General features: G+C 40.6%; 1 protein-coding gene across 5 annotated transcripts in view; it reads right to left on the bottom strand.

Annotated features, from left to right (window-relative positions):
* Positions 1-2,637: 2,637 nt before the first annotated feature.
* The window catches only part of SEMA3D (semaphorin 3D), a 210,241-nt gene continuing 199,890 nt past the window's right edge, over positions 2,638-12,988 (bottom strand). For all 5 annotated transcript variants that reach the window (XM_059725809.1, XM_059725808.1, XM_059725810.1 and 2 more), the window contains one exon: positions 2,638-11,266. In XM_059725809.1, coding sequence (XP_059581792.1) covers positions 10,841-11,266 — 426 coding nt within the window. In that variant the 3' untranslated portion in view covers positions 2,638-10,840. The remainder of the gene's footprint in view (positions 11,267-12,988) is intronic.

Here is a 12,988-nt window from a genome sequence, read left to right as displayed (position 1 = left end):
ACACTGGTTATACTAAAAGTCAGTGGTGATATCCCCACTGACTTCCCTGGAACCAACATTGATCTCACGCAGGGCTCGCATCATACCCTCCCAGAATACGGCCACTTGTGGGAGAAGAACACAGCAGCTGTTTAACAGTGCACAGTAATACAGAACAACAGTTTAGACTAGGAAATGAAGAATACCATATCCAATTGCAACTGCAGGTGGATGTTAGGTAGGCAGAATGTTATTACCACAGTTGGAATTTGGCCTTGACTCTCAATCAGAAACTATCCTGGGAGCATTCGTGACCAGAGGTCAGAAGCATTGTGGTGTAATGGATACAGCATGGATCCAGGAAGCAGATACTCCTGACTGTGCCACTGAGATGAAGTTTGGCCTTGACAATAACATGTCGACAGTATGTTAACAAAATCATAGCCCTTAAAGAACCTCGTGTGTGTGCTGGTGGATAGGAGGTGGGGCTGTGTGGGGGAGTCTGTTTTCCTGTTTAAACAAAAAGAAGATCACCTTCATAGGTATAGCAAAGGAGAGAGAGGAGAAAAATGGGGGGACAGTGGGGTGTCAGAGGGTGTGGGATTAGAACATAGTCAAACATAAAATAAATAAATAAATAAACCCTATCAACCCCAGCACCCTAATGCTGAATAATTTTTGTATTTAATGCAGGCTGGCTCAAAATGAGCCAAACATCTGCCTGAACCAAGCCAGCTCCTAAGGCACATGTGATTAAGCCATACCAGGTTTGGTACCTATAGGCACATAAGTGAATGATGTGGTTAGCACCAGGTCTGGCCTCTTTTGGAACCACCAGGTTAGCATTTCGAAACTAGGTCAACAGGAGGCGGCTTTTGGCTTGGTCTTGGAGTGACTCTTGAATTCATGGGTGAGAATAGGTGTTTGCCATACCATGTCTAGGTTTAGGCTGGTTATTTAAGCTGGGGAGCAGGCAGGTCTGGGTAAACTGGTAGGTATGCAAGAGGGTGTTGGTGGGTCCTCAGAGATGTGGGTTGGTGAATTGGCTGGGAGGGGGGAAGGAGTGGCTTAAAGTAGTCTTGTCGGGGTCAGTTGGGTAGAAATAGCAGAGCTCCAGGGCTGGGAAGAGCAGCTGGGTTTTCTTAGACAGAGGGTTATGCTGTGAATGCATACAGGCATTTACTAGTCCAGTTTAAGCCCTTCCTAGATCAAATTCACCCCTTCTAAATCTAAGTGTAACTCCTTAGGTGAACTAATGCAGATCAGGCAAATTTAAGCTCTCTGGATGCCTGCAAGAAAGGGCATTTAGATGGGCTTTACTACGGTTAGGCCCATCTAAATGTAAGACCGCTACATGCCCCATGCCCCTGGATCTGTAGTGCGGTACTTTAACTACTCCTGTGCTGACCTCCAGGGATGTTGCAGTAAGTGCAACTGAGCAGAGTTCCAGATATCAAACTATTTCTGTCCCTGTCATTTGGAGTGCACATTTACCTTCTGCTGGGCGAAATCTAGCATGGCGCATACAAGCATGGATGTCTGATGCCTTGAGTCAGGGGGAACACGTGCTTCCCCTGACATCAGTCAGCGACGGGGGTGGGGGGGGGGTCCCCTGGTGGCCGATCATATGGCTGATTTCACTTACCATAAAAGTGGTCATGCTACTTCTGGAACTCCCACAGCCACTTCTGGAAGTGGTGCAGCCGCTTTTTCCGGTGCCCCCACTACTCAGACGGTACTTACGGGGGGGGGGGAGCACTGGTGCTCCTGCCTGCCAGCTAAATGGATCGTGGCCAGAGAGAGGGTGCACTGACACTCATGGGGTACACGTGCACCTTTTATGCATCACCCCTGCATACAAGACTAAATTCTACTGAAGCTTACATTATGTCCTAAATAGAATTGTGAAATTCCCACCTGCAGAGGATGTGACCTGATGATGCTCAAACTGAACTTAAAGAGAGGAGCACAGATTGCAGGATAAGAGTTTAGAGGGAGGCTGAGAGCAATGGCTGGAATGCTACTTGCACTTACAACTCTTCTGGAAATAGCTGTTTTCCTAATTTAGTGTTACCAACATGGTGTCTTCTCATGCATGCATTTTATGAAACAGGTGCAAGGGCTATCTTATTTGACTCCTAATCATGCCCTATTTGGAGCTTCAAGTAGCTTGTAAATCTTCTGTATGAAATGTGCACATGGATAAATCTTATGGATAGTCCTTAGACAAGAGGAACTTTAGATGAAGTTGGTGAAAAAAAATGCTGAATAAGATCTAAAGAGTGATTATTCTATAATCTTATCATTTCCTTAATGAGCCAAATGCTTTTTCTTTGAAAGTCTATCCTAACTTACTATAACCCAGTAGCGGCCTTAGGGGAGGGCAAACTGGGGGACCGTTTGGAGCCCCACACTTTAGGGGGCCCCAAAATTTTGCAACAATTTTTTGGGGGAGTGAAGCTATTAAAAACATTGTTCTTTCTTCAACTTATGAATGTTTCATGGATAGGGCAAAGGGAAATTGAAAATGTCCAACTTGCTTATAGGTCATCAAAATTAAGCCTCTAAGGGGCCCCAAATGATACTCTTGTGCAGGGCCCCAACAACCCAAAGGCCACCCCTGTATTACCTGGTTTGTCAGGAAAACAGAAGTCAACATCTTTTCAGCTCTGTGTTTATTATAGTACAACCAAAATATACATTTAACAGTTTCAGTTACCTTTGGAATACAAGAGTGGAAATGATTTTAAAAAAGCAGGTCTGGGAAACTCAGAGCTTACCATTAGGAACCTACCAAAATTGTGGTGGAGGTGCACTTCAGTCCTTTTAATCTTGCTCACTTTTCTGTGCCCCCCCCCACGATTGGCAGAGCCCTGCGGCTTGCTACTGATCAGTCAGGAGGCAAAAACTATGGTTTTAAATATGGAACAGTTTTTGCCTGACATTGCTGAGTAGCCAAGGGCCCCAGCAGCCCTGCCAGTCCCTGATCAGCTAGGAGACAAAAACTGTGCCATATTTCAAACCATGGTTTTTGCCTCCTGGCCAATCAGCAGCAGGACCTCCAAGGCCTCCACCAATCAGAGGCAGGAGGCTGCACAGTGAAACAAGCAAGATTAAAGGAGCTGCTGCACAGTGCACTTCTGTCACAATTTTGGTAGGTCTCTCATTATTGATCACTTTAATCATGTTACACCATTAACTGTGGAGATTTACAAATAGACTCACCCCACCAACAGAGTTTTTCCTCATATCATTCTATAAATAGTTATCCTATAGAGGTGAAATTCATCCCCATGCAATTGGCTTGCCCTATAAATGACTTGTGTCCTATGGGTACCTTATAAGATGGATATAAGTGGAACATAAGAAATACAGAATTCTGCTGGATATGTGGAACAGAGGGTACTTTCACACCAAAGGAATACATTAACCTTACTAAGAGAATGTAAGGTATTATGCGGTCAGTCAGTTTGGTTTCAATTTTCCATTTAAAAGATTGTGAAGATTTTCTGAGCTGCTGTTTCTTGCCAGGCAAAATATATCCTGAGCTGCTGATGCTGTTCTTGGAAGGGGCAGGAATCATCTTTATAGAACTGACTGAAAATATTATAGAGCAGTTTGGAGAAAATCTCTCTTTTGTTCTCTCTATCCAAAAATATAGGCTATTACAAAGTTAACACCTTGACAAGCAATCTTTAAACTGTCTAAAACACTTGAAAGCATGGAAAGTCTCTAAAAAAGAATTTACAGAATCCTTGAAACAGGTTCAACCTTTTTAAAGCTATATGTATTTTGAAAACAAATTCAAAGCAATTTTCACTTTAGCGCCATTGTCCTTCTGTGTGTGAATTTTCTTAGTGGTGGGAGGAAGGAAGGGAACAAGAATATTTTTAATTGAAATTCTCAAAAAACATTTTTGAAAAAACTCTTCTGACTGTCATGACCTATCAATATATTTAACACAACTCCCCCAACTCCACCTCAGATATGCATTTGAAGGGCCATTAGTAAGCATATTTTATCAATAAGAATTTCCTTTGACCTTTATAACAAAATAGGGAAAATATTTTATTAAATTATTTTTTTTTGCCATCTCTAAACATCAGATTTTACAACTTTGGAGTCCAATTACACAACTTTAGATGATGCTTTGGAGTACAGTAAATACTAGTTTTGTAAATGGACCCTGACACTCAGCTTATAGACAAAACTGCTGAAGTCCCACAAGGCTCTGAAATCTCATTAAAGTCATTAAACCCATAACACTCTGCCCATAGTAGGCACAATATGTACAAGTATCCAGGTCAAATTACCTTCCTAACCCTTCTTTTCCATGCACTAAATTCATCAATGTTGAGATTTCAAAAACCGGCTGGCCTCAGAGACATTTCTATTTAATAGCAAGAATAAAATGAACAGAACACAAAAAACAGCCAAAGGCACTTATACATAATAAGACCACGGGAGCAGAATATGAAACACCACCAAAACTGAGCCGTGTCTAGGCCTATTAAAAATAGCATGGTTGTCTATGAATGGACAGATGATTTTCTTGGCATTAACTGTTTGAAACTATTAACTAGCAGTCTACAGCAGTAATAAAAGTCACCTGGAACAGTTCTTCTGTTTCTTACATCACCTTGCGAATTTGTTACGATTATCATTTCACGTTGTTTTAAAGCACAGCAGACTTTGAATTTAAACTGGGAAATCTGTACACAATGAGAAGGGAAAGAAAGCTTTAAACACATTTCAAAATCTTATTATTGATGGAAATTTCACTTCCTGATCTCTGATTTATCTTTCCAGACATCCATTCTGAAGTATTTGTATGTCAGAACTGTAGGTAACTTGGTGGTAAATGTAAGTGCCTGAGAAACACCCCTTTCTGAGCTGAGAATATGGCAAGAGATGTTTTAGGGTATTTAGTTTCATATACTGAGCCATGGGCCAGATCATAAAATCTTCACCTTGTTTTTCACAGCCTTTTTTCTCAGTATCAAAGGGTGTTTGACTGAGTAAGGATCAAGTGAACACTCAGATAGGATCAGACATAGTGCTTTGAGATAATAGATTTAAATGGAAGCATGTAAAACCAAATCTGAAGGGATAAGGACCAATCCCATCACTGTTATATTATATCCTATCGCTGTTCAAAAGAAGCAGGATCAAGCCAGTTTGCTAACATGTGGATTATAAATTGCACAAGCACTTGTTTAAATGTTCAGCACTGGAAAAACATAAATGGTGCAGTCACTATCGTACAAAGCCATGGAAGTAAAAAGCCAGGGTCACTTTTCAAAGCTTCAGAAATCTTTCCCATGGCATGTATAATTTTCTTCCCCTTCCTTTTGCTTTCTGAAATGAACTCATTTTATTAAGCTCAAAATCTAGATTGCAACCTCAAAGAATTCCCCACTTCAGCTAACCACAGAAGCCTAATTCAATGTAATGTTAGCAACACTATGGTAAAATATAATATTAGAGACCATATAATTTTTTATAAGATGTAACAATGTATTAGAGACACATGTGGGCTTAATTTTCTACTCATGCACATGTAATTCTATTGACCTCCATGTTGCTAAATCCCAATTTATGTTTGCATGAATGAGAACAGGATCAAGCCAATGGATCAATGCACAACTGCTTTCAACTTAGGCTGTGATTTGGAAGACCTTGCTGTTATTTTTTTCCCATTAGATCAGAATCCATTAGATCAAAATTTAGCAAGGATAAGCTAAATAATCATTAGTGCACTGACATGAGTCGGAGTTGGAGCTGGTTCTTGAATATTTTCAAATGTTATTAACTGATTGCAGTAACCTTGTGTTTAAAAAAAATACCCTTCTTTGTATGAGTCTTTACAACACATCATACATATTGCACAAAGACCAGAAGAAAATCAGTTTCCACTAGCCACCTATTGATTCCTGGATAAAGGACTAGGGGCATATCGGATTTTACTTATTTCATAAGGGTTTAGACTCTGGAGCTAATGCTGATCTCACAAGAATGTAAAACTAAAAACGTTACTAAGGTTTATTAGGTTACATCACTACAGCTTGGATGAGAATCAGGCCCAGGCTGTCTGTAGCATGTGTGCATATTAATGTGTGGTTACAACATTTTTTGCAGCAATGGAACCAGCTTATCAGAATAAGTGTCACTATGTTATTTGTGTCTTCTGCTAATCCTGTTTTTTTTTGTTTGTTTGTTTGTTTTTTAACTGACTTCAAAATTATTACAAGCTTCAAGGCCCGGTTGGGTCTTTTAAAGGTTGCATCCGAATTCAGCATCCTAATCACTACCAACCGCACTGTATGCATTTGTCTGACAGGCTGCTCAGCCAAACTCCAGCAGGCCAAGAAAGGGGGCTTCTTTTTTTTTTAAAGTAGTTTTATATATTTGGAGGGAGGGGAGAAGATTTGCTTAGGGATTAGCTCTAAATTGGGTTTTTTAATTATTATTATTACAAGTCTCCACTAAGGGATCTGTCTAAACCTTTCCATTATTAGTGCAAGGATAACTTTTCCCCCTTTCAACCCAAATTTCAGTTAGCATTATTTTATTGAGCTCTTTAAGGAAGTTGGGTTCAGTTTCATTTTAACTACGAGCCTGTTGTGACTCAGTACAGCTCAGCAGCACGACTGACCCCCAAATCCTCATTTTGAAATGTAAGCAGTTGCAGGTTTTGGCTTTTAAATTATACAGAACTTGATTTTTTTTTCCATGGAAAAGTATGCTTTCCTGACCCGCTTTTCATGTTACAATTCCAGAGTTAGCTCATTTTGTTCTCCTTTGAACCCCCCTCTGGGACTGAAGGAGCTGCTGCTAACCTTGAATTGTAAAACACTGTCTAACGAAACCCCTTCTTACCTTCCTTAGTGGTCCCTGATCTGTCCAGTTCATTTACTGGTCTCCAGCGTCCCTGCACACGGATCATCTATATGAATGCAAAATACTGTGCTAGCTCAACAGGCAACTCTTATAAAACTGACTGAACCAAACATTTTTATCTGCACAATATTATTAAATGCCCCTCCCTAGGGAGAGAGGAGGGGGTGATTCCAATACAGCATAATGACTTGGAGGATATTGAATGTATTTCCCCAAGACAGAAGTGGCCTCATACCTCACTTAGGGCTCTGCTTTTCTGCCCCACCTAGGAGTGCTGAGATCATCCCTCTGAGAGGAAACCTACTGCAAGATGATTTGAAATAAAATAAAAAGAAGCTGAATTTAAGAATTTCAAAAGAAATTTGAATTAAAAAAAAAAGCTCCAGCTTTTAGTCACATAAAAACTTCTCTTGAAGTCAGTAGAGAGTTCTATGTGAGGACTGTAGACCACGAGAGTATTTAAACCCAAGCTAGTCCATTTGTCTTTTAAGGTGGAAAACTATATTAAACAACATTTTGTTAGTTTATTTATGGAGATGGGCAAGACTTTTTTTTGTGATATCTTTTGTTGGACCAATTGGAGAACCAGTGGATAAGCTTTTGGGCATCTGAGGAATGACACCTGATGCCCCCAACTTCTCCAACATCTTTTCTAACTGTACAGTTGGTCCCATCACAAAAAAGATTTGCCTTTTAACATGTCCTGGACCATCCTGACAGCAACAACACTCTTACCTATTTATGGCTAAATTCCATGTATATTACTTGGGGGAATTGGCCAACAGAAAGCAAGGAATACTGTTTCCCTGCAGGTGGCAAACAGGATTTAACCTGTAAGCAGTACTTAAAATACTGAGTTCAATCCTATTCCCACCAATTTCAATGAGAATTAGGAGTAAGCCCCTTGTCAGTATATGTAATCATGAGACAGGATGAACCACATGAGGCAATCATCTTAGTTTAGTCCTGGCTTATTGCTTCATATTCACACAAGGGCTAAGGCTGAGAGATGGTACTCTGGGGAATGGTAGAATCCAACAAGGAATAAATCAGTGAGTTCTGCTTGGTGAAGGCAATCACCATACTATATTTTCAGAAGTCACAAAAAGATTTAGAGTATTTCATTTTTTCAGCAGTCATATTAAGACTTCTTGAGAGGCCTGATATTCATAAGGCAAATGCTCACTAAATCCTCAATAAGTAGTTCCAAGTGACCTTAACGATTTTAAGGTGTGGTATGATCATACAGTCCTTGTCCTCCACATCCACTAGAGAGCACTAAAAGGCTGAACTAGGGAGACAGTAAGAAAAGTTCAGACAGCTGGATTACAACCCAAAGTATGGCTGTTTGTATCTCCTGATCCCTCACACTACAAAAGTCACCCTAATCACTAGTCACTTTTAAAAATTCTGCACTTACAAGTGACAGCAGGATCTGTATGTTTAAAGTTCTGTGTAAAGCAACCTACTACCTATCTTTTATAACATACAGCACTTAGTGCTTAGCACTGTCAAACTATTGGGCACACATTCCCAGTGCTTCTTCTGAAAAAACAAACAAACATCTAGGCTAGGGACAGACATTCACAAAGCCTGAGGCTGAGCCTGAGCTTCAATCTTTGCAGGTTAGTTTAACCTGGCTAGGCTGAACCAGTTTGTAACTGCACACACATCCCAGACATGCAGGCATATACCTGCAGTGGCTAAGGCTAGAAGCCAGGGGACACTAGAGCAGCCCTCCCTCCCTTCCACAATGCTGAGCTGAGGGGGCATGGCCAGGTCCTGGGAGGATGCTCTGATGAGCTCCATCCAGGGAGCAGAGGAGAGGGACCAGCCCTCCTGTGGAGCAGAGAGGCCTGCCCAGCTCAGAGAGCATGCCAGGATGCTGGGAGTGTCTGGTTTATCTTAAACCAGCAAGGGGTCTGAGACAGACATTGCATAAACCAGTTTGACCCAAATCAGTTAAGTCTGATACTACTTTCAACCAGGTTCATCTTAAACCGGTTTCAGCCATTTTCAAACTGATTTATATGCACTAAACTTCTGTTCTGTTATAGGTTTAAACCAGTTTCTGATCATTTAAACCAGTTTTTGTGTTTAATGTGGGTCCCTAGCCCTAAAGAGAATTATATTTGGTATTCCTGGCTTTATATAATACATTTTTTAAATTTTGCTTTAGGTTTTTACAAGAAACTTGAGTAAGCTGAGGCTCCTTTCTGAAATGTGAAAAAAATGTATCATTGTTTTTGTATCATTCCACAGAAAGGAAATATACAATGACACAACTTGTATCTACACAATTATTGATCAGGGACTAAATGCACACACATGTTGGGTAGTGGATAGGTCTAATCTCTAGTATTCAGAACTAAAGTTTTCAGTTCCTTAATGAGTTGCACACCAATCACATGGGTTTCCCACAGACTTTGCTCTCAAGACTTGTAGAATGCATGAGAAACAAGTAAAGTCTGTCTTTTTGGTATCCATCGGAGCTCTCTTCCATGTGAGGAAGTGGCTAATTTGTCATTTCACACTCAAAAAGGCGCGAAAGGGAAAACAGGGAAGGTTTGACAAAGTGGGGGAAGGCAGGCTGCAGAGCTAGAGAAGAGACAGAAAAGCCTGAATTTGATCATGCTTCATCTGGTGTAAATCAGGAGTAAGTCCAATGAAGTCACACTGCTTAGAGTAAGGCTGCATATCTCTTGCCTGTACAGAATGATGTAACCTATTAAACAGTAAAGCATAAATCTAGCAATACTTTCCCAATGGAATTACTGTCAACAGAAATCTGCTAATTTTTGACTTGTGCTTCTATATATTTACACATGGGTACTTTTTGTTTTTTATTTAATTATAATAAAAAGTATTTATTTCAACAATGCAACAATTTGACTCTGAAATACAAAAGACCTTTAAAACAGAAAAAAAAAGAAGAATACACACATCTGAGGAACGTTTGCACTATCTCTGTCAAAAAATAGGTTTCCCTCATCGTCTTATGTTATCAAGTGTATTTTTGTCCTCTTCCTTTATTTTTTTTCTTTCATGAACTAACAGCATGAAAAGAAGCCAGCAAAAACATCGGAGTTATAGAGGTGAGTGGAGACAATCTGGGTAAAGTGTTCAGAGACACAAAAAAAGGTGAAGGCAGAAATCCGATTATTTGTTAATCGGATTTGTGCACACATCTCCCACGCACCGTTTAGGACATTTACTCTCGAGTATCTTGCTGGCAGTTTCAATTTGAATCAACATTTCATTTCAGCAGATGGACTGCAAACTGGTGGCTACTTAAACCCTAATGAATAATGCTCTGTATTTCCTCCTTTTAAACTATGATCAGGCTTTTCTTTTTCTCTTCTTGGCACAAGCACAAGTTACTCCTAAGCCAATACTTAATTGATTTTTTTCACATCGCCTTTCTGTGCTAGCAGCCCCCACCCATATGCCTAGTTATGAGCCCAAGGGTCAAGTTAGTGTTGTTTTGCAGATCTGTCACATATTTATATATCACCTTTCATCTATAAAGATGCCAAAACACTTCTACAAATACATCTGCCCACCCCTGAAATGTAGCCACTTCTGGAGTGGAATGTAGCAGCCAATTAATAACAGCCAGTAATACAAACGCTAAATCCCATGGAAAAATTATGTTAGTGAAACTATGAAACACCCACATGAAATCCCGCGTATTGGCCTCTCACCCTCCAAGTACCACCTAAAAGTCCAAAACTTTTATTTAAAAAAAATTGCCTAGGATGCGGTACTCAAATCAGAAACATCTCATTTGATATTGTATTCCACAGTACAGCCTTATACAGATTAATAATGACTGTGCATTATATGATCTCAGTGAGAAGCAATATTAATTACAAGGAAGGATGCAGCACCCCCCTTCCCCCCCCCCCCAACACAGTATTTTCACATGTAAAATGTTCTGTCTTTAAATAGAATATCCAAATTACGTGGCTGTAGGGCCTCCATGTCGGCTGGCAGTTTCATGGTGCCTTCGATTTCGCTTTTTCTTCATCTCCTGCACGTGCTTCCATTTGGCCCCGCCTTTGTTCCGCTGCCGCCGCTTCTCCCGGTGCCACATCTGTTCACAATACTCATCCAGGCTGAAGCTGGGGCTGCTGACAAGCTGGATGTAATCCTTGTACCTCAGCCGGGACTCAGTTAATAAATCCCGCACCCGTCCTTCCTCGTCCTCCGTTTTCTGCGTGCTTTCCATTTGCCCGTTTTCTATGACGTTCAAGTTCAACTTCACAATGGTGTGGATGAATGTGTGCTCCTGGGCTTTGCAGTAATAGGCTCCAGCATCCTTTTTCTGCAAGCTGCGGATCAGCAGGCCATGTTCCGTTTTGATCACCCTCTCGTCGGCCTTCAGCTGTGTGGTCAGACAAAGCAAACACAGTATGTAAAAATTATAGGGAAAATACGATTCGAGTGAGAAGCAGAAATGCAGGAGGGGATGGCTGACTTAAGGGACTATCCTTTCTTGTCTTGAGCATCAGTATAACACAGCATGCGGCTCTCTGAATTTTGCAGTTCTGCTCTTCAAGGAATCGTTACAGTGTCTGTAATGCTTCAGCATGAGTAAGTAAAAATTACATCCTGGATAATTTATTTACAATATTAAGTAAGTAAAAACAATAGGAAGATTCTTTAATTAAGCAGAGATTATTTAGCTGGACAAATCTCTGGCCAGGGACCAGCTTTGTTCCTGTATTACTATCACACCTAGCATATATGTTTCCTGGTCCATGATGGGGATTCTAGCCTTTACCACAAAATAAATAAGTAGCAGTCAGTGAAGCTAATCATCACAATTCTGATCTGACACTGGTTTTGCAGATGGGGCTCCACTAATTTCAGTGGAGTTACTTCTGATCACATCATTTCAGTGAGAAACAGGTCCGAGGAGATCAGAGAGCTAAAATCTAATGCCATTATTTAAGGGTCCTGTTACGGTTCAGGATCTATGAAAGCGAGCATCGAAAAAGACACAATGTTTTTTGAAGTGGAGGCTGAATATCTCTGCCATCTGTGCCCCACCACAGCAACATTTTCAGGATTGTATTTTAGAAGGTAAAGATCTGCTACATAGAATAATCAGATGCTAATCTGGAGTACTGCATCACTATACCCGGGTACCTGAGACAACGCAGGCCTCCAAGATGCCAGCTACTTTGCACACCGGAGAGTGATTCAGAACATTAATTGATCATCATGAAGGATGATGGTCTAGTAATAGTTAATGATGAAGCCCAGTTAATTTAATATATTTACAGATGGGAAAATATGGAGGGTAAGTGATTTGCCCTGGGCCACACCAAAGACTCGATGGCAAAGTCAGGAATTGGAATCAGAGCCCTGACCCCCAATTCTGCACTAACTCTATAGTCCAACTAACATATATTTTAATGATATAACAATTAACATACAACATAAATACTAACAGAGCTAACTGCCCCTATCTATACTCCAAGGCGCACTGAAGCACCGATATTGCAATGGAAAGTTGTCACCTCACACTGTGCTGTGTTTTACTGCCGCACAGAGGCTGCAGCAGAGAACAGCAGCAAAGGGACTAGAGTTCAGCTTGATTAACCCATAATGCAGCATGCACTCAAAGCACATCTTCAGCACCACTGGTAGCATTGTTATAACACAAGGACCCCGTTTAATCCGGCACTGAGGGCTTCACTTAAAAAAAAACAATAACGAGAGAGACAGAGAGAGAGATTCTGGAAACCGTCCCAGACTACACATCTGTCCCTCCAGCAAACTTCAGAAGATGAAGATCAGGGAGGCATAAAGATGGCTAAATTAGATTTTTTTTTTTTACCATGGGTAGCCTCCATGCTGATTCTTTATGTGAAAAATGTGTGCCGCTCCCCTCACCACAGAATTTACATGCACACACAAACATACACTATATACCAGTGTGTGGATATATACACATATGCATCTATATGCATACACATACACACACACACACATGTGTGTGTGTGTGTGTGTGTGTGTATATACGCACACACACACACATATATGTATGTATATGTGTATACATACATACACACACATACATGCATATATATACATATCT

This window comes from Alligator mississippiensis, chromosome 4 (genome assembly GCF_030867095.1).
Source record: "Alligator mississippiensis isolate rAllMis1 chromosome 4, rAllMis1, whole genome shotgun sequence".
NCBI lineage: Eukaryota > Metazoa > Chordata > Crocodylia > Alligatoridae > Alligator > Alligator mississippiensis.
This window is presented reverse-complemented; position numbering and strand designations above follow the sequence as displayed.